General features: G+C 37.1%; 1 protein-coding gene and 1 pseudogene across 16 annotated transcripts; both read left to right on the top strand.

The window, feature by feature from the left end:
* Nucleotides 1-4,111: 4,111 nt before the first annotated feature.
* On the top strand, nucleotides 4,112-8,282 carry LOC148791933 (putative CCR4-associated factor 1 homolog 9 pseudogene; annotated as a pseudogene).
* Nucleotides 8,283-9,463: 1,181 nt separating this feature from the next.
* Nucleotides 9,464-14,981, top strand: LOC104593825 (uncharacterized). 16 transcript variants are annotated; one of them, XM_088887298.1, is made up of 8 exons: nucleotides 9,464-9,968; nucleotides 10,316-10,384; nucleotides 10,486-10,557; nucleotides 10,892-11,143; nucleotides 12,657-12,778; nucleotides 13,289-13,335; nucleotides 13,476-13,535; nucleotides 14,835-14,981. In XM_088887298.1, exons 4-8 carry the CDS (start codon nucleotides 11,114-11,116, stop codon nucleotides 14,951-14,953), a joined length of 378 nt encoding a protein of 125 aa, XP_088743424.1. In that variant the 5' UTR covers nucleotides 9,464-9,968; nucleotides 10,316-10,384; nucleotides 10,486-10,557; nucleotides 10,892-11,113; the 3' UTR covers nucleotides 14,954-14,981. The 16 variants fall into 16 exon arrangements, 6 of the variants coding, with proteins under 6 accessions (XP_088743424.1, XP_088743425.1, XP_088743427.1 ...); XM_088887299.1 differs by having other exon boundaries at nucleotides 10,878-11,143; XM_088887300.1 differs by lacking the exon at nucleotides 9,464-9,968 and adding an exon at nucleotides 9,975-10,159.
* The last annotated feature ends 6,159 nt before the right edge of the window (nucleotides 14,982-21,140 follow it).

The raw sequence follows: 21,140 nt of genomic DNA, 5'->3' as shown, positions 1-21,140 counted from the left end.
TAACAATAATACTAATAACAAAAATAATATTGTAGTACTTTCAAAAAATTATTTTTACAAAATTACTTTCAAAAAGTAATTTTACAAAAATAATGTTTGATTTACATAATTAACACTAAAAAATAAAAAAAAATCAACAATATCTTAGGAAAATAACTAAAAAAATATTATCCAACGCAAAAAATCACCAAAAATATAGTTTGAGTTGGACAATTCATGCAAAATTAAATAATGAAGGAAAAATATATTGGAAAAAATAACAAAAATATACATTATCCAACCAAAAACTATGTGAAAAACAAAGTAAGCTCCAACCCCCCCCCCCCTTTCCATTGAACCTTATGGTATTTATATACATACGACGGAGGGGTTCCTTGCTCCCCAAGACTTTCTAAAACAAATTTTCCTAATCCAGAAAGGAAAGAGACTTCCTATACAGATCAGAGACTTCCTATACAGATTGGTATAGGTACAGATGACTTTCAAATCGGGACTCTCGTGAGTCTTCTTATCTTCGTCCAATACTCCCCCTCAAGGTGGTGCATGAGGATTGCGACTGCCCAACTTGGGAAGGAAGGAATCAAACTGTTGTTGCCCGGGGGCCTTGGTGAAAATATCGGCAAGTTGTTCATTGGTACGGACATAGGCAAGTGCAATAGTGCCAGTTCAGAGCTCATTGTGAATGAAATGACAATCAACTTCAATATGTTTGGTCCGCTCATGGAAAACAGGGTTCGCAGCAATGTGCAGAGCAGCCTGATTATCACAAAACAGGCGTATAGGTTGAGGATGAGAGATACCCAAAGATGATAGCAGGCCTTTTAGCCACTTCAGCTCACAACTGGTAGTAGCCATTGACCGGTATTCAGCCTCGGCAGAGGAATGAGAGACAATATGTTGTTTCTTGGTTTTCCAAGAGATGGGGGAATGTCTGAACATGATAAAATACCCAGTAAGAGAGCGACGAGTGAGAGGGAAACTCGCCCAGCCGGAATCACAGTAGGCATATAATTGCAGATCACTATCAGAGCGCAAAAATAATCCTTGACCAGGATGTCCTTTCAGATAACGAACCACATGTAAGGCCGCATCCCAATGATCAACTCGAGGACTCTGCATAAATTGAGATAGGACATGGACACAATAACTGAGCTCCAACCGTGTAATGGTTAAATAAGTCAAACGGCCCACAAGACGTTGATACCGTTCCGGCTCATCCAGGAGCTTGCCGTCGGCAAGGGCAAGCTTATGATTCTGAGTAATAGGAAGGTGAGCAGGTTTGGATCCCAACAAGCCAGCTTCTGTAATAATATCAAGTGCATATTTTCTTTGGCAAAGAAATATCCCCGATGATCCACGAGTCACTTTGATGCCCAAAAAATCTTTAAGAACACCCAAGTCCTTCATAAGAAAACACCGGTTCATATACTGTTTAAATTTGCATATGAACTTCGGGTTATTCCCACCAACGATTAAGTCATCAACATAAACCAGGACGTGCAAGACAACCCCATCCTTGCAATATGTAAATAAGGAATAATTGAAATAGGACTGTTCAAACTCAAAAGTTTTCAAGGCAGCACCTAACTTAGAGAACCAGTTCCGGGGGGCTTGCCATAGACCATACAACGATTTCTAGAGTTTGCATACCTTTCTAATTCCGGAGGCCGAAAAACCTGGAGGAGGTTTCATATAGACCTCCTCATGAAGATCACCATGCAGAAAAGCATTATGGACATCCATCTGATGCAATTCCCAATGTTGGGCCGCAACAACTACTAAGAAGGTTCGAATTGTAACCATTTTAGCCACAGGGGCAAAGGTCTCATTGTAATCAAGACCTTCAACTTGAGTGTTGCCCAGGACTACTAACCGTGCTTTAAATATTTCAATGGATCCATCAGAGTTGTACTTGATTTTGTAGACCCATTTACACCCGATTGCCTTTTTTCCAGGTGGGAGGTCTTCCAAGGTCCATGTCCCATTGTCTTCCAAAGCTTATATCTCTTGGTGCATAGCCTCATGCCACCGAGCATCAGTCATTGCCTTAGAGAAACGAGTAGGTTCTTGGCCTGCAGTAACAATTGCCAAGAAATGTCTGTGTTTCACAAAAAAAATTATCATACATCATATAATGAGTTATGGGATAAGGAGTACCTGAGGATTGAGATGATGCAGGAGAAACAACGGAGGGGTCTAAGCGATGAGCTAAGTGTGTGACAAAGTCCTGTAAATAGCTGGGGGTCCGCTTTTCTCGATGTCCGCAACCTAATGCCTCCATGGTGGACTGAGGAGCAGCTGGAGTTTCATTATCTCTGTAATATGTATGGCTCCTTGTCTCATCAATGGGACCTGCCTCCTCATCATTACCCATGTTCGGATGTCCTTCTTCATCGATCGTGTCGTTCCCCCTGACTTCTATATGAAGTGTCTCAGATACCATGTCAGGAGGAGTGGCCCAAGGCAACCCAATATTTTCTTTGGCTACAGGAGGACTGGTTATAGAGGATTGATGTTCTGGAGTGGCAAAGGGAAACTCGGCCTCACTAAACACCACATCTCGTGAGACGAAGTAATCACCAGACTCAAGGTCGTACAATTTATACCCCTTTTTCCCAAAAGGGTACCCAACAAAGACACATTTCCTACTCCTAGCAGCAAACTTGTCATGGTCCCTAGTATGCGAGAAACATAAGCAACCAAAAACTCTAAGATGTTTGTAAGAAGGATTTTGTCCAAATAGCATCTCGTAAGGTGTTTTACTACCAAGAAGGGTCAAAGGTGTTCGATTAATCAAGTATCCTGTGGTCAAAACACACTCACCCCAAAAATTGATCGGAAGATGTGCTTGAAACCTGAGTGCTCTTGCTACATTCAAAACATGGCAATGCTTTATCTCCGCATGACCATGAGGTGTCCCAATGCAGGAAGTTTGAAATAAAATTCCTTGCTCGTCAAAATATGGCTTCAAGGATTTAAACTTTGTTCCATTATCACTTCTTACCATCTTAACCTTCTTATTAAATTGTCGTTCAATCATGACACATAAATTTTTGAATGCTCTATCAACTTCACTTTTTTCAGCCAGCAAATAAATCCAAACCGCTCGAGAATAATCATCAATAATTGTCAGAAAATATATCGCACCACAAGATGCAAGTACTTTATAAGCACTCCATAGGTCAAAATGAATTAATGCAAAACAATCAGTCGCCTTATTGCTGCTTTGAATAAAAACATCTCTAGTTTGTTTTGCCTTCAAACAAACATCACAAGTCTTGTTCTTACTGTTATTGAGATTAAGAAGTGAGCTAACCGTTTGATAAGAAGGGTGTCCTAATCTCCAATGCCACAAATCGCATGACCCAATTCCATCTGTCTTGTAAGCATGAACCGGTGTCACACCCTTGAAGACATAGACCCCGTTAAACTATTCACCCGCACCAATCAGAGTCCTTGAGATGCGGTCCTGTATCACACACAACTTATTAGTAAACGTCACAATATAATCTGTGTCACGAAGTAACCTACCTACTGACAACAAATTACAATTGAGTTTTGGGACATATAATACGTGCAACAACTTAAAATTATTTCCAAGTTCAATGGTGTCTTCTTTCACAATCTTGGTGTGCGTTGGGTAACCTAACAGGACAAGGTGCAATATCATAGGTGTTGACGAGCACATTTAAATTCCCTGTCATGTGATGTGACACCCCAGAGTCAACAATCCATTCAGTCGAGTAAGTCTTACCAGAGAGTTTTTCATTAGTCCTGGTTTTGTAAGCATCAAGCATGCTTACAAGAGTCTGCCATTGCTCGTTATTGAGCCCGTTTAGTCCGGTCCTGTCTTTGTCAATTACGGCTGCATTAGCATCCACCTCACACCCTGTCAATGACTGAGCAGCATGAGTTTTTGCTGAACCTCGGTCACGTCCGCCAGAGGGTCCACCCCCTTTTCCTCGACCTGCTCCATGCCCGGTCGACGTACCGCGGGGTCTGCCTCCCCACCATTCCGACTTACTTGAGTTCTCACCGTTCCTTTCATTGTTGGCAATCATGGTAACCGATCAACAAGACTTGTCAACAATAATATCGAGAAGAAACAGTAAGAGTCATGACAGTCTTTGATTATCCTCTGAATCGTCAACAAACCCTCAGAATTCCAACCTTCAAAGCTCACTACAACACCGAAGATTACATGATCTTCGATCTGGAACAACCAGAGATATTTACTTTACTTCAAGGATCTACAGGCATCAACGATCATGTCTTGCGTTGACCCCAATTCAAATTCGAAGCCCATCGTAATACGGGAAGTTTGGTCCGACAACCTTGAAGCCGAATTCGAGTTGATCCAGGGTGTAATCGATCAGTACCCCTTTACCTCCATGGATACAGAATTCCCCAGCAGAAACGTGAATTTTTACCACCGGAAGCCATTTGACCATTACCTCGTCCTAAAAGCTAACATGGACTACTTGAATCTCACGAGGAAGGCGAGCCAAAGCTTCTTTGATGTCCAGATCGTACATCGGGTCATAGAGGTCATCGTATCGAAGCCCGTATTTCCTGAGCCATTTCGAGAGGGATTTCATGTGTTGAGCAGCGAACCAATTCTTTGATGGATTCAAGAAAGAGAGCGAGCGCAAGGGAGAGTTGCAGAGAATTGCGTAGCCATGGCTGCGTCCATGTTGCAATCTTACTTGAATCCTATCCAGGTCGGCCTCACCTTCTCCGACACTGACGGTAACCTTCCGGATCTGGGCACCGGTAACCGGTACATTTGTGAATTCAACTTTTGCGACTTTGAGGCAACAAGGGATGGATTTTGAGAAGAACAAGGAGAAGGGAATCAATTCGAGCCGATTCACCGAGTTGATGATGTCGTCGGGACTCATCTGCAATGATTTGGTAAGTTGGGTGACGTTTAACAGCACGTACGATTTTGGGTACCTGGTGAAGATCCTGACCAGCCGGAGCCTGCTGAAAGAGTTGGGGAGAGAAGACGATGCCGATCTGGAAACTGGAGTGCAAAGTCTGGACTCTATCGGCGCCAAGCGAATGCGGTGTTGCTCTCAGCAACTTCGTTACCGCTACTGATCTCTAGATCGTAGAACACGGATCTCTTGCTCCCATTTGTTATGGCTCTGATACCATGTGAAAAACAAAGGAAGCTCCAAACCCCCCCCCCCCCCTTTCCATTGAACCTTATGGTATTTATATACATACGGCGGAGGGGTTCCTTGCTCCCCAAGACTTTCTAAAACAAAGTTTCCTAATCCAGAAAGGAAAGGGACTTCCTATACAGATTGGTATAGGTACAGATGACTTTCAAACCGGGACTCTCACGAGTCTTCTTATCTTCGTCCAATAAATTACATGACCCAATAGTAGCAAAGTATAGTCAATGAAGCACATCTCAAAAAAGCATAGTCCATAAAAATACATAGAATGAGATTATGTTCGTTAGTTAGGGGTTATATCATGTGGAGTTGTTCATTAGGTTGAAATCTGCATCTTCTATTACTAAGTCACACTAGAAACTAGAATCTCGTTGAAATCTTCCACACTAGTTTCAAAACAAAGTTGTGACCGAAACTCTTCATAATTTTCAAACTCAAACTCCTGAAACAGAGAGTTTGTATTCTAGTTGTCTCTAATGAAGTTGTATATTACCATGAAAGCCACAACTATCAACTGTTGTGTCTTCATTGAATAGCATGGCATACTTTTCAATATCAAGAATCAAGCTTTTATCACATTGCTCGATGACATTTCTTAGTGAAACATGAGCATTCTTGAAATATTCTTCTTTAGTTATAGGTCGCCCATCCCTTTAAAAATCAAGCAAATGATATTGTGTATTACGATATGGTGTCATATATCTAGTCATGTTAGGCTAGCAGAGTCCACAACATAATACTTGAGCATTCAAATTATGAATTAGTTTTAAACATGTGTCCACATAATATAGCTCAATTATTTATATAGACATACATACTAGAGGTTGGATTGCTTTAGTGTGACTTGGGTGGTGAGGGTTTAAATCTTGGAAATAGCCTCCCTATATGTGTAGGGGTGTACATCTATGCCTTTCTAGATTCCACATTGGTGGAAGCCTCATGCATTAGGCTATACTTTTTTTACATACCAAGAGGTGGATGCAGGAAATTGTATTTCTGATTGTATATGGCCTCTACAAATATGCAATGGTCAAGAGCAGTTCCCTTCCCTCTAACAAGGACAAATGTAAATCGCATGTTGAAGCAACATATGGTCATTACATTTTGTGTGCGAGGCCCCTTTCTCTGACGGTATAATGTTAGCTTATTAGTAGGGACCCATGTAGAAATGTATGTTCCATCAATGGCTTCTATGTGATTCTATAAAATAAACATCCAATTTCATATACCCATTTATTTTGTTAAATAATAAATCATAGTTTATATAGGTTACCTTAGGCTAGTATTTTGTATTGTACCTCATGCATAGTTGAACAATATTGAAGTTAGGAGGCCCTATGATGGACAATGAAAGTTTAACCACAATCATCGGTACATTATTGAAATGTTTCACTACAATGTTAGAACCGTTCTTGCATTATTTGATTCCTCTCATTGTGCCCAATAGTGTGAAGGAAAATCGCTAATTGTTGCTCCACTATAACATCTCGACTATTTTTAGGGTAACATTTCCTCAAGAGTATTGCACAAGGGCATAAACATGTGTTTGTCCATACAACAAGTTTCATACATTAGCTAGTTTAATAATAATAATAATAATAATAATAATAATAATAATAATAATAATAATAATAATAATAATAACAAGTTTCATACACTAACAAGTTTCATACATTATTATTATTATTATTGTACAAATAATAATATCACAACAAAAAATAGAAAAAAACATCAAAATTCATATTAATATTCCAATAATAACAAATAATGTTTTTCTTTCTAGGATATCATCTAAAACTCATCATGATTTTTTGGCATTTCTCTTAAACTCTCCATGACATTTCAAAACCTTTCTAGAGCCCCATATCAATGAGTTTTATTGTCTAAAACTCATCTTCCGTTAAAATTTATGTTAGATCACCTTTAGCAATCATTAATAAAAGTTGTCCATATAAGCATTTAAGGCCATGTTTGAGAGTGCTTATTTGGGCGGGGACCACACCATTAAGTACTTATTCATGTTTGGATAATAAACTCGAGCACTTATTCAAATTTGTTCTCCCATAATTGTCCTTGGTAAATTTTTAGAATACCAATTATACCCTTTTATAAAAGCACTATTGTAAAAGTAATTTTATGAAAGTACTTTTAGGAAAGCACTTTTAAGAAAGCACATTTATAAAAGTACTTTTACAAAAAAAATTTTAGGAAAGTACTTTTACATGAAAACACTTTTATGAAAGTACATAAAGTGCTTTCCTAAAAGTACTTTCATAAAAGTACTTTCATAAATGTGCTTTCTTCTCCCACGTACTCCTTTAAGTGATCACGGCAGATGAAGGACTTGATCTCATCTTTGAGGTCATAGCAATCCTTGGTATCATGGCCGGTGCCGCGATGGTATTTGCAATATTTCTTTGGATTACCCCTCTTAGGGTTCCTCTTCATCTTTTTTGGCCACTTCATGTAATCCTCCTTCCCTATTTCCATGAGAATTTGCGTTCGGGTGGAGTTGAGTGGTGTGTATTTGTTGAAGGACAGGGTCGGCAGTTTCTTGTTGGAATCCTTGTTGTTGTTGTGGTCGCGGCAGCATCAGTCCTTTCTCTTCTTCTCTGATGCCCCCTGGTTGGGGTCAGCCTCATTCTCTTGGAGACGCTTGTTGGCCTCGATCTCTTCCATGGCGATGCACTTCTCTGCCTTCTTAAAAAATTTTGCCTTGTTCTTGGGTGGTGTTTTAGTGATGGAGCACTTGAGAGGTCTAGGCCAAAAGCCGTTGATTGCAGTGTGCATAGATATCGAGGGGTTGAGATCTTGGATTTCAAGCTCTTCCTTCTTGGAATGATCGATGTAAGCTCGAAGGCTCTCTCTGCACTTCTGCTTGATCGACATGATAGAGACGACGATCTTCTAGCACCATTGGCTGCTGATGAAGTGAGCGAGGAAGAGGTCGGAAAACTACTCCTAGGAGTTGATGAACAGAGGTGGGAGCCCAAAGAACCATCAGTGTGCTACCTCCTTGAAAGTCGCTTGGAAAGCCCGGCACGTCAAGGTGTCGGAATATCCATAGAGGATCATGAGCACTTAGAAGCTTTCTAGGTGATCGTTTGGATTAGTGGTTCCATCATACATCTCCAGTGTAGGAGCTTTGAAATGAGGTGGGAGAGGTTCCAAGGTGATGCAATCAATGAAGGTGTCCATTTTGTTGGGTGAGGGATTCTTATTGGCGGAGGCATCACCTCAACCTTCCTTGACTTGCCTGGAGGTCGATAATCCTTTTGTCGTTGGGAGCTTGGGCCTCGTCCTTGTCTTCTCGTACATGGAACGGGTTGGACTAGTTCCCAAAGTTCTCTGATGCTAGTACTTCTTGGTTCCTTTGGGCCCGGTGATCATTGAGGAGGTCGCGGAGGTCCAAAACAGGTGTGGGAGAGGTGTGGCATCGGCCTCCGGCCTTCGGAGGACGACTGTAGTGGCCAGAGTGCCTGCCTTTCTCCCGAGGAATTTCAACTCGATAGTATACTTCATGGTCTCGATGGTTGTCACGGGACCCTGCTAGATCTCCCCCCATCGGCTGGGGAGGCAGGATGTCTTTGACGGCTTGCTAGCACATCAGTTGTAGCTATTGGACACTGAGGAGTTGGCCTTCTTAGGTCCGACGGGGCGTTGGACCAACGGAGCATGGGTAGAGCGTCCATTGTGGTTCCCCAGGCACCCAGCAAGGCGGTTTCCCTGTGGTCAGCCTCCTCCCAGGCACCCCACCTCGTCCAATCTTTGGGTGATGTTGTCAAGTCTATTGAGGACCATCCTAAATTGGTCCATGGTGACTAGGTTCTGAGCATTCTGAATGTTATCCTAGTTATCAACCATTATGTTGGAAGCTTAGTTGTTGATCAAGTGTTTACTTCGGGGAAGTCTTAGTAGTCTTTCCCACAGACGGCGCCAATTGTTGCTACCAAGGATGGGTCGAGGGCAACAAGGTAATTAAGCTTTTGTAGATGAGGGCTAATTGTATCTGAAGGTTGATGAAGCCGATGGCCTATAAGTCTGACCTATGAAGGATGAAGCATGTCAGAGGCCCTGAGTGTTATCCTAGGGGTGGAGACTCCAACGGTCAAGTTAGTAAGTGTGTAACTGGTTGGACGAGGCATGAGGAGGGAGTACTTAGATGAGGTCACCCAAGAGCTAGAGAGCATAAGAGTAGTAAAAGCCAAGATGGATTACCTCATGGTGACCACATATTTATATCGTTACAAGAGAAACGGTCTATGCCGGCGGTCGTAATGACCGCCACTATAGTGATGTCTGAAGAGGCCTCCCGTTGGGTTCGGAAACAGAGGCGACAGTTTTAAAATTAAACCAGTCTAATACAATCACGCGGGGAATCCAAAATTTTATTTTTTTGCGCACGAAGGCAATGTGCTCCCTAATCGAAAATACAAAAGGTTCTTCCTATGTTTTTGACGGAGAATCTTACAGAGGGATAAACATTGTTCGAAGGCAATCTGCTCCACCATCGACTCCTCGGTTGAGCTTAACACCACAGATGTGGGTCAGTCCATCTTTATGGATAAAAGTAATGAGTTGAAGGAGATCAACTTTCTTTTCTTCTACTACTGTGGAGAATGGATCATGGGAGGTTTTGATGAGGAAGAAGCTTCTTCTAGGGTTCTCTCTCACTGGAGTTGCCAACAGGTCTACTACCTCCTCTAGGGTTCTCTCTCACTGGAGATTTTGATGAGGAAGAAGCTTCTTATCCACTAATACATCTTTCTGCATATCCATAAGGTATCTGGTGTTCAAATTTGGGCTTACTTTCCTTTTTTTTGGTTTTCTATACCAGTAAAAGCGTTATCTTTGCTGCAACAAACTTTTGTTCAACTTCAAAATTGGAGCGGTGACCCCTGTCTTCCAAATGAATTCCCCTGGGACTGGGTTCTATGTACTATTAATAGCGATACACCTCAAATTTCGACATAGTAAATCTTGTTTCCTCATATGTGTTTTGATTATTTTCTGGTTTACCAACTATTTATTCTTTTTCATCGTTTATTTTCTTTTACTTTTTTTTTCTACTAAATTTGTTGACTACCAAAGGTACATTATTTACTCATTTTCTTTCAAACAATTCATAGGAATTGCAGTAACTACAGACTTCAGGGATCTCTCCCAGATTTTAGCGCCTTGGATACTTTCCAACTAATGTAAGTAGTTAAATCAGAAACAAAGAACTGTGCAAAAAGCAAGCAAGTGGAAACTTTACTAATTGGTATTTTGTTTTATCATTTCTGTTTATGGTTTGCAGAGACTTGAGTAATAACAGTTTAAGTGGAGAAATTCCTAGCTTCCTGAGAAACCTTCCTGGCCTGAACATGCTGTAAGTATTTCATCACTTTTGCAATTTTGTGGACTAATTAATTTTCTTTGGAAATTGGAACTTTGTATTTCTTACTTCTTTTATTTGCTTTTATCTCTCTTTTGTTATAGAAATTTGGCAAATAACAGCTTTAGTGGATTAATACCTTCCTCACTCACCAATAATAGAAACTTAACACTCTCTCTCCTATTCTTCTTCTTCCTCTCCTCTCTTTCACACTCTTTTTCATTCCTCCCCTGTCTTTCTATTGCAGACCAGATCAGACCACAGCGATTTCTTTTTTCTATTAGATTTCACACTCTCTCCTCATTACTCTCTAGTTTTTTCGCTGCAGATCTGACCAGACCACAGCAAGGTTAAGTTTCCGGAATGGTGAGGAAGAAGTATTGGAGAGGAATAAGCATGTTGAACCTCATTTAAGATGCTGCAATGGTTACTACACATACAACTCAATTTATATCGGTTCACTAGTTCTCCTTGGGGAGCCAAGCTACATAAAATATATAATGTTGTCATGGATTGTCTGAATTAACCACATTTGCTTAGGTTACCTCTGATGTTATCTGATAAAGTCCAACGTTCGAAGGTAGACCCATTTTCTGATTTCAGTTATCATATGCTAATGTAAATACGTTTACAATGGTAGTCTTACTGCGATGGACCTACCTATTTCTGCCGTTTGGGATTCTTGGATTTATCATGACAATCCAGACCATACATCTTAGATGGGAACTTCTAGATTGGCCATTTTCACTCTGCAGTCCATGCCAACCCTATATTGGGTTCTCTCTGGATGACATTATCTGTTCAAAAGTTCCCATTTATAGTTGAAATGAATGACACTAAAAGGGTCCTATCAAGGGTTTTTGGGCTGGAAATCGTGGGTCATTTAAACTTGTATCTTTTTTTTTTTGGGGGGGGGTGGGGGGTGGGGGAGGGTTGAACAATGTAGACTTCTTATCTGAGCAACCTAACTAGATGATCAGTGCCTTAATTATATTTGTCTTATCACATATCAGAAATGATCAGACAAGAAATTGGGAAACTTTGTGATTTCTTTCTCTTAAAGATCTTAGTTGGAATCAAAGTCAAACAATGATGGGAACTCTTCTATTTGCTATGAGGATTTATTGCTCTTAGTAATAGAATTCATACAAATATACAGAGAATGACAACAGACCAAAAGATGCAAGAACTGAAGAGAAATTCTAGGTAGAAGCACAGTTGTCAAGGCATCACCTAGGGGGTTTCCTAGATGATGCCCAGGCAACAAGGTGCTTTCCTAGGGTCACCTTGCCCTTCTTCTTATTGCTTTGTCAAGTTTAGGAAGAAGGGATTTATCCCAATTATTGAAATGCATCAGAAATGGTAGATTTGCCCAGTGATTGATTGCTTGCTGAATCATTGGTGTAGTATATACTCAGTAAGAACTAAGTAGCTAATGATCAATTTTTTTCTTTAATTGTTGACTGTGTACATTTTTTGTACTGTTGCATGCTAAATAATGTTTAACTTGCTAATATTGTTTTTTCTAACAATATTTAGTTTGTTAGTTAGGATTATGGATTAAGCTCGTTGGCTTATTTTAATTATTGTTTTCTATACAAAATAATATTGTTAGTTAGGATTAGGGCTGTCAATGGATCATGATCTGAAGGGATCTTCTTTGAATGAAATGCATTTAACTTTTTATTTAACCGAGAAAACTCCAGAATTAAAAGTAGGGTTGACTATGATGCCAGAAAGACATGATACCAGAAAAACTTACAACCAACCAATAATTTCAAACCTTTCTGGTATCATATCTTTCCGGCATCATAGATTTTCTAAATCAGCAGCATCTGATTGAACCATAATTTCAAACCTGAATGGTTAATACAACACTTGGTTGGATTTTGTAGATTTTCAGTGCTTTCTGACTATAATTATTGCATTTCTGAATTTCGTTCTGCACCATCCAACTAAATATAGTTGGATGATGCAGATTAGTTGTACTTATGATAGCAATGCAACTGTAGTACCTATCACATGAAATTGAACCCATAGTTCCATGCCATTGGATCTGTGACTCTTTTTAAAAATTTTTGTGTTATATTCAGGCACTTGTTGAGTGCGAAGGAGAATCCATAGATATGAGTGGTGATGTTGGTGCTGTTGGTCGAGTAATAATCTCAGAAACACAATCCAAAAATCATGAAATGCTTTTAGCTAGATTTAAAAGGTATGGGATGTTTTGATTTTGGCATTTCTTTTAGTATATCAAAGCTATCCTAGAAACTTTAGCTCGTCTTCGAGTATCCATTTTATTGGTATGTTATTTGATGAATCTTGATTTGTTGTTTGAAACCATTCTAGACAGTAGCAGATCAGGATTCATTTGCTGAAGCCAGAATTGGGAATAAGGTCTTGATGATGATGATGATGATTTTGTCCTAATATCATCACTGGAAGACCTATTTACAATTTGTCAAAATTTAATAAATTTCTTCCTCTCACATGAAAGGAAGCTTTTTGCCTCAATTTCTGTCAGATTACATATGGAAATACATAGTTGGGTATGGGCATTATAGAGATTCTAACCTGATGTTAAAAAAGAGTTCCTGAGTGGGAGGGACCCCTTGTTAAAATACAGTCCATTTCAATTAGTTTTACTTGTTAACCATCAGTTGTTCTGGTTCGAATGTATTTCTGCATCATCTGAGTATTTGGATGTATTTGTGTTAATTTTCAGGAACCATATACAAAACAACCATACTTCCATGCCGAACATTTTGCATTGTATGTCATCCATTGCCATTTCAACTATTAAAATCAGCCATTTGTACTTTCAAAATTTTTATTACTTATATATTAAGAAAAGCTTACATGAATTGTCTGTGTTTAGAAAATGATTATATTGCTAACAATTTACACTGAAGTCTCCTTGTTCAGGTTAGCTTTGGTCAGGCTGAAGCAAAGGTGTGCCAATGAATTACCTGGTCTGAAACTCTTCCAAGCCTTTCCCAATTTATAAATTTCCAATTTCAAAACTAATAGGATGCACTGGTCTCAACCTTCTCATTTTCTTCCTGATCAATGCATTCCTTTTACTGATACAAAGATAGTTTCAAGTCACCTGATACATAGAAAGCAAATTCTAGTTTGAAATACGTTGATCCAAAACATAAATCTAGTTTGAAACATTTTTCCTTTTGCCTACATTTCATTTCTTTTCTTAATAAAATCTCTTTTTCTACCATAGACTTTTGAGAAGGGTTGCCACCTTTAGTTTTAAATAAAATCTCTTTAATCTTGTTACCAATTATAGTTCTAATTGGAAGATCTTCCTAAAAAGACTTGCCAAATGCCTATTTAATTAGATGGTTGAGATAGGCTTTTCTAAAGTTAAGAAAAATGTTACCAATAATGTCAAATCGTTTTTCTGCTCAAAGATGTCAAGTATTCCTCTCTAACCATACTGAATACAGTTCCAAAGCACATTCCTTTTCTTATTCAATCCTTTCAGATTCTAGCAACCCAATGACTCCACTGAATATGGAACAAGCTATTGGACTTCAAAAGCCTTAAAATACTGATGCCAAGTTCTGCTTGTGAAGCTACAAGGGTTATTGCTAGAAATGGGGTGGGATGCAGGATAGAGGGTAGCAGCTATTTCATGTCACCTCAAACCTCTACCAGGGTCCTCTTTTCCCCCTTAGGCCTTAACATGCCAAATCCTTTCATTTTCCCATGTAAACGTGCGGTTGCTCCTGTAGTGTAGGGGTGCAGTTGTGATCATGGAAAGACTAAATGATCTTTGGGTATCATTATAAATCTACAATAATGAAGATATAAGGATTCTTAAAGGATCAAGTTCAAGTATCTTCTAATTTTCCTATATATTATCATGATATTCCCTGAGTATTCTTTCTTTATAGTTGCATACAATCAAATAGCATGTTGAGAGTGTCTTTCCTTTGGCCAATTTCCTATAGTTATGTGCTCTGAATTTGGCAAATTTCCCATTGAGAGTGTCTTTGGCAAATTTTGAACTTACATTGCATCCTAGATCCTACCCATTACATGTGCTTTGAATTCACTGGTCTTACTTTGTCTACATTAATGTGAGTCAACAGTATCCATCTTCCTGCATAGTTACTGTTTAGCTAGTGATCCAACTTTTTAGATTCTACCTTTTTGTAAATTTTAGTTACTATTCCTATCTTTATAGTTAAAATACTTGAATATAATTCTAATATTTATATGTTTTGATTTGCATGTTCAACCAATATGTTAAGTGGATTTGCATTGGAAGATGTGTTGCATTATTAGAGAACTTGATTATTTTTTTAAGTTCTTGTACTATTTATATGTCAATTGGATATTGTATTTGAACAATGTCTTTTGGATATTTTAATATAATATTTGAATTAATAGATTTCATTTTAAATGGATTTTTATCAAATGGTTTTGTTGTATTAAACAGGTACGAAAATGCTAAACCAATAAACAATTTATGTACCACAAAAATGTTGCAATTAAGCGGGTATATGAATTTTTTTTGAAAAAAAAAAGGTATATTCCGGCGATCATGTCCGCCAGCTTAGCTATCAACATGACAAAAAAAAATGTTAGAATTAACCTGGTATAAATAAAAATGAAAAAAAAAAAGATCTAAGTTGGCGGTCATGCAACCACTGGTTTAGCCACAAACAACACCTAAGGCGGTGGTCATATAGCATATAAGCCGGTGGTTTAGATTGCCACCAAAAAATACAAGTGATGTTGGCAAAACCTAAGGTGGCGATCATTTAACACCTGAGCCAACAGTTCGGACCACCTCCTAAGAACACGAGGGAGTTTGACAGAAATCTAAGGCGGCGGTCTTAGGCCTAATTAATGCTAAGCTGGTGGCTCGGTATGACTGTCGCTTCAAATTCAACTGACCATCTAAGGCGGCGGTCTTTTGCATCTAAGTTGGCAGTCTCTTGTGGTACCTGAATTGTTTATTGATTTAGCATTTTAATGGGCCTAAGTCCCAAAGTGGTTTGGATTCTATTGATTTAGGCCCAAATTACTAAATTATTTTGCACCTAAGTTGGCGGTCTTTTGCATTTTATTGATTTAGGCCTAAAGTGGCCATGCAACACCTTGGGACATGAACCATTAAAGAAAATGGGCCTAAGGCCTATTACTGATATGATTAGTTAAGAGGTTACATGACAACTTAAGTTGTCATGTGATTTAGGTTGAAAATGGGCATGGATTTGGGTATGGAGCATTCATTCTCTTAAGAAGATAATGCTTATCAATTAAAGATAGAGTCTTTGTCCAAAATTGATTTAGATAAGCTCTTAATTAGATTAGCAGAGTGCTCTATACAAGGGACTAAGGGGAGGGCAAATTCACTAGTTCTTTCCAATTTCTCGCTCTCTTCTCTTCTCCCTTACTTCCCAAAAACCCTAATTCGACCTAACTGTAATAGGGACTGATTTCCATCAATTCTCTAATTTGTTTTTGCAAGAAAAACATTAGAGGATATCAGGTTTACATACCCACATCGATCCAATCAAGTTTTGAACCGGTTTTATTGAAACGGTATTGTTGAATTGGCTTCATGTACACATTACACCATTTTCAATTAGAGGCCAATTTTGGGATTGACATTGGGTGTGAGTTACCACTCTAGGAGATGCACATTGTGGTCTCCATATTAGGTATGATCGGTTTTAATTTGGGTTTCAAGTCTGGTCTAGTTTAATGCAAAACCAATCCCGAAATTTTATATTTTAAAATCATTAGGAAATTGGTTCCTGGGTTGGGTTAGAAAAATTTTATAAATTCGGCCAGCCACCAAACTTGGTTTGGCCATGTGAAACTTGATTTCTAACCCTTCCAACAATGTGGGCCGGGCTGGGCTAGGCAACAACTTTAAAAGCTATTAATACACTATCAAAATTTGGCCCAAGATCTTTTATTTATTTATTGGTTAATTAATTGGACTATAGAATGGGGGTAGCCTATCCCCCATAGCTCCTTCAACTTCAATATTAATAATTTTTATCAAACAAATAGTTAAAAATCCAAAAATAATGCATGCATGGGTTGTAAGTCCAATTACAAATGTCACAATGCTCTTAGGGGTGTAACTTGGGCAAATTGGGTTAGGTTGAGGATCAACCCAAGCCCAACCCAAAGTCTTAAACCTCAAGCTCAGGCTAAGATTAATTTAATTATGACTAAAAAACTTAACCTATAGATTAGTTTAATTATGACTACAACCTAATTTTATAAAATTAATAATATTTAAATAATATTTACAAAAAAATTATAAGATTTAATAATTAATAAAGTAAAATAAATAAAATAAACACAAATAAATAATATGAAAAAGTAATTATTTTATTAAGTAAATAGCAATATTTATTGTTTTTGTTAAAATTTATTAATATAATTAATCCAAATCACTAAATCACTAAATTATTTAAGCAATAAATTACTGAAATAAATATAATTATTTTAAACAACATTGCATTCATTGCTTATAATAGTTATTAGTTTTTGTTATTTCATTTTCCCTCGACAAATCCCTTGTATCTTACAAGTCGCTACTAATATGTAACAAAACAAGACATGCCATGTCAACATGGCTCTCCTTTCTCCCCTCCATTAATCTATTTTGTGGTTTTTCTATTTTTTTCTTTTTAAATTGAACAAAATTACTTAAGTAGCCATTCCACTTTAAGTGTTTAAGACTTTCATCTCTCCTCATTAACTCAGCATTAACTCTTTCTTCTCTTTCTCATTAACTCCTTTGATTCTCTCTCCTTATTAATCATTCCATTAACTTTCTCTCCTCCAATAACTCGCTCCACTAATTCTCTCATCTCAATTACTTCATTAAATTGCTTAAAATTCATTTAGTCTTTTCCATTTTTAATTTTTTAATTTTTCTCTTTTCCGTTTTTATTTTATTATGTCTCCTCTCATTAATCTACTAAATCAAAAGTAATTTGTTTAGGGGGTGATCATTTCAATTTAGCGTGCCCCCAAGTCTGCATTAGGCCTAAAACTTCAAGGTCAACATGGGCCAACAGTTAAAGAATTAGCTAATAAAAATATCATAAATAGTTAAATCACCTAAAAATAATGAGAGGGAGAATTATAAGAAATAAATCCCACCCCTTCCACCATTAACTTATTTTAACATGTTTCTATAGGCCTCTTTCATTGAGGGTGTTTGGTTCTGTTTACATTTATGGGTGGCCGTTTATTTGTACTTTTTCACTTTAACGTTTTTTACTTTTAATGTTTCATATTTTTGTTGTTTGGTTGGGCTTCACTTTAAACGTTTTTTACTCTCCACCTTAGATTAATACTCGTTAAAGTGTGACACATCAGCATTTGGTTTCAAGAAACGCTGGGGCATTTGGGGATCAAGAATTTGGCATTTCCCCAAATGCCCCATGCACAAAAATCAAAACATTTCAGCTTTTTACCTTTTATTTGATAAACGGTAAAACCAAATAGTTGTTTCATTTAGCTTCATATGCAATAAATGCCAATGCCTATGTAGCACTAATGTGGTGGTGTTTTTTCAATAAACGCCAACGGAACCAAACACATACATTAATAGCCTATTGTATTCTAGAGAGAGAGAGAGAGAATTTTACTCTCATCCAAATCCCATTTATTTGTTTCATATTCAAAATCTATTTAATTGGTTAATTGTTAGAAAATTATAATTTGAAACATAATAACTAAAATTAATAAAAAAATTATAATGTAATTAAAATAAATAATAAATAGTAAAAAATTATTGAAAGTAATAACCATTTTTTCCATATAAAAATTAATTAAAACAATAAAATTAATAATGCCCCAATTAGAAATGTCATAAGACTCCTACTTAGGGGTGATCATTTCAACTTCTCCTAACTTGGTTAGACCTACAAATTTTTAGGCTCAAACAATTATATTCTTCTAAGCTAGGTCTAGCTCAGATTTGCACCAAACCTACATATAATGTAGGCAATAGGGTTGTAAATGGATCGATTTAGATTGGATACAGCTACATCCGCATCCACATTCGATGATATGTCAGATTTTGGATCAAATTCAGATTTAATCCACAACCATCTTATTGTGTTTAAAATAACCAACAAAAATTAAAAAGATTTTAAAGAAGCTAACTTTTTTAAATTTATAGTACAAAATATTAAATTTATCAATTATAAACTTTATATAATTGGGTGTAAATTCTAACATCCAAATCCAAGATAATTGGATTTGGAGTCAAATCGGGTATTAGCCTTTCAAAGTCCTTTGGTAGCCCTAGCGGGCAGGGCCCAAGCTAATTAACTCCTAAACTCAACTTGGAAGTTATATGCATACGTATTTAGATAACAAATTCTATATTAATTAATATACTAATAGAAATTTTTATGCATTTTTTACAATAGACTAAAATTAAGTAAAACTTTTAATTTGTAAAAAAAAAGACCATGGTTTTATAATTAACACAGCAAGCTTGTCCCTTTCCTAGGCCTAAATAAATATTATTACTCTTAGGGTGTGGGTCAATTCAAGCTAAGCAACCTTTTAATACACTATTGAAATCTATCCCTATATTTATTTTATTTTATTTTATTTTATTTTATTTATTGGTTCATTAGGCTACACAATGGGGGTAGCCATCCACAATAGCTCCTTTGGTTTCAATATTAATAATTTTTATTTAAAAATAGTTAAGAATGAATAAATGATGCATGCATTGGTTGAACTCGATTTGATTTAGTCTAATTACGAGTTTTACATTGCTCTTAGGGGTGCAACTTGAGGGGTTGGCTTAGGTGGAGGATCAACCAAAGCCTAAACTGAAGTCCTAAACCTCGAGATCAGGCTTAGATTAATTTAATTATGACTATAACCTAATTTTATATATTTATTAATATTTAAATATTTTACATATTCAAGTAATATTTACAAAAGATTGCACCATTTAATCATTAATAAATTAGAATAAATAAAATAGAACACTATGATTTTATTAAGTAATTATTATTATTTATGAAAAAATATGAATATAATTAATCCAAATTACTAAATTATTTTTGTAAGATATTATTAAAATGAGAAGGTTTGGGCCTATTATAGTTAAAAAAAAACTTTTTTTTTTTAATTTTTGGAGTTGGAGGAACATAATGATCCTTAAAAGGAATGTGTGAGGGCCAAAGACGTCACACCACAGCTCTCACACGTAGGCGTCTCTATTCTCAATGCTTACACGTGTGCAGTTCCAAGTTTTTCAATCATCTTTTTTTTTTTTTTTGGTAAACCAAGTGTTTTAATTGCTAATACTTATTCTCATTTATTGGCATTTTTAATTATTAATGGTGATTTTAATGGCTACCTGCACATACCTTGGTTAAATGCACCGTTACAGGCACTCAACCCAAGTTTTGCCAATTGTGCTTGCTCTGAGGAGAACCCAGCAATGGTAGAAAGCTTGGAACCTCCAATGGAGCCTATTCGAGAACCTTCCCCAAGCGGTAATCCTCAATATCGGGAAAAAGGGGGAAAGCCCTCATGTTTTGTTTTTCGTTTGCTATTGTTTAACAGGTTGTGATTAGGATTTATCTTTTGGTTTGAGGAACAAGCCCTTATTTTTTTTTTTCAAAAATTTCATTTTCTTTGACCAACTTTCCATTACTCTTCACCTTTTGTCTAACTCTTCACCCAAATCATTTCTATTTGTGTTAGGAAGTATGGGAGGTGTGGTGTGAGGTCTTTGGCCCAAATCATTTCTATTTCTCTAATAATGGTTCTAAGCAAAATTAATGCAAAATAATTAAAAAAAAAAAGTTGCTAACCTTAGAATGATATGAATTTAAGACCAAGAACTATTGGAGATAGAGATAAGTCTCATATTGGAGATAGAGATAAATCTCATGAAATAGATACGTAGTAGCTTTCTTTATCTTGCATGACTCTATCCTCATATTGTAACAATAAGATAAACATCTTTTAAACATTTGCATATCTGTAACAAACTCTATCACATCAATTGTATATATAATACAGCTCAGCCAATCTTTCGAGGGTGTGCAGATTTTTACACTCGTTTAATTTTTCTACTCTGTTTTATGGTATCAGAGCGTTAAAGCTAATGCCTCTCTCAAAATCTTCCATGGCTTCCAATCCAGATCTAATGTTGGATCTTCACTGGTACAAGTCCAAGGATTCACAAGTCTGATTTCAGTCAAGCTAACTAATGATAATTATGTCATCTGGGCAGCACAAGTTGTCCCTGCTCTCATAGGTTTGCAGGTCTACGGATATGTTGATGGTACGTTTAAATGTCCTCCTAAATCCATTGATAATTCCAGTTCAGATATCAATCCAAATTACATAGCAAGACCAACTGATTCTCAATTGACTTTTATCTTCACCTACAAAACCTGTTTTGGCTCAAGTTGTTGGGTGTAATACCTCACAGGATCTGTGGAACACTCTCAATCGACTCTTCTCATCGTCAAACAGATCTAGAATTCATGATCTCAAATTAGAGCTTGCACATGTACGCAAAGGAAAATCATCCATGG

Source organism: Nelumbo nucifera, chromosome 5 (assembly GCF_055504915.1).
Source record: "Nelumbo nucifera cultivar China Antique chromosome 5, China Antique-T2T, whole genome shotgun sequence".
Taxonomy (NCBI): domain Eukaryota; kingdom Viridiplantae; phylum Streptophyta; class Magnoliopsida; order Proteales; family Nelumbonaceae; genus Nelumbo; species Nelumbo nucifera.
Note: the sequence above shows the minus strand (reverse complement) of the source record. Positions and strands in the feature narration are given on the sequence as shown.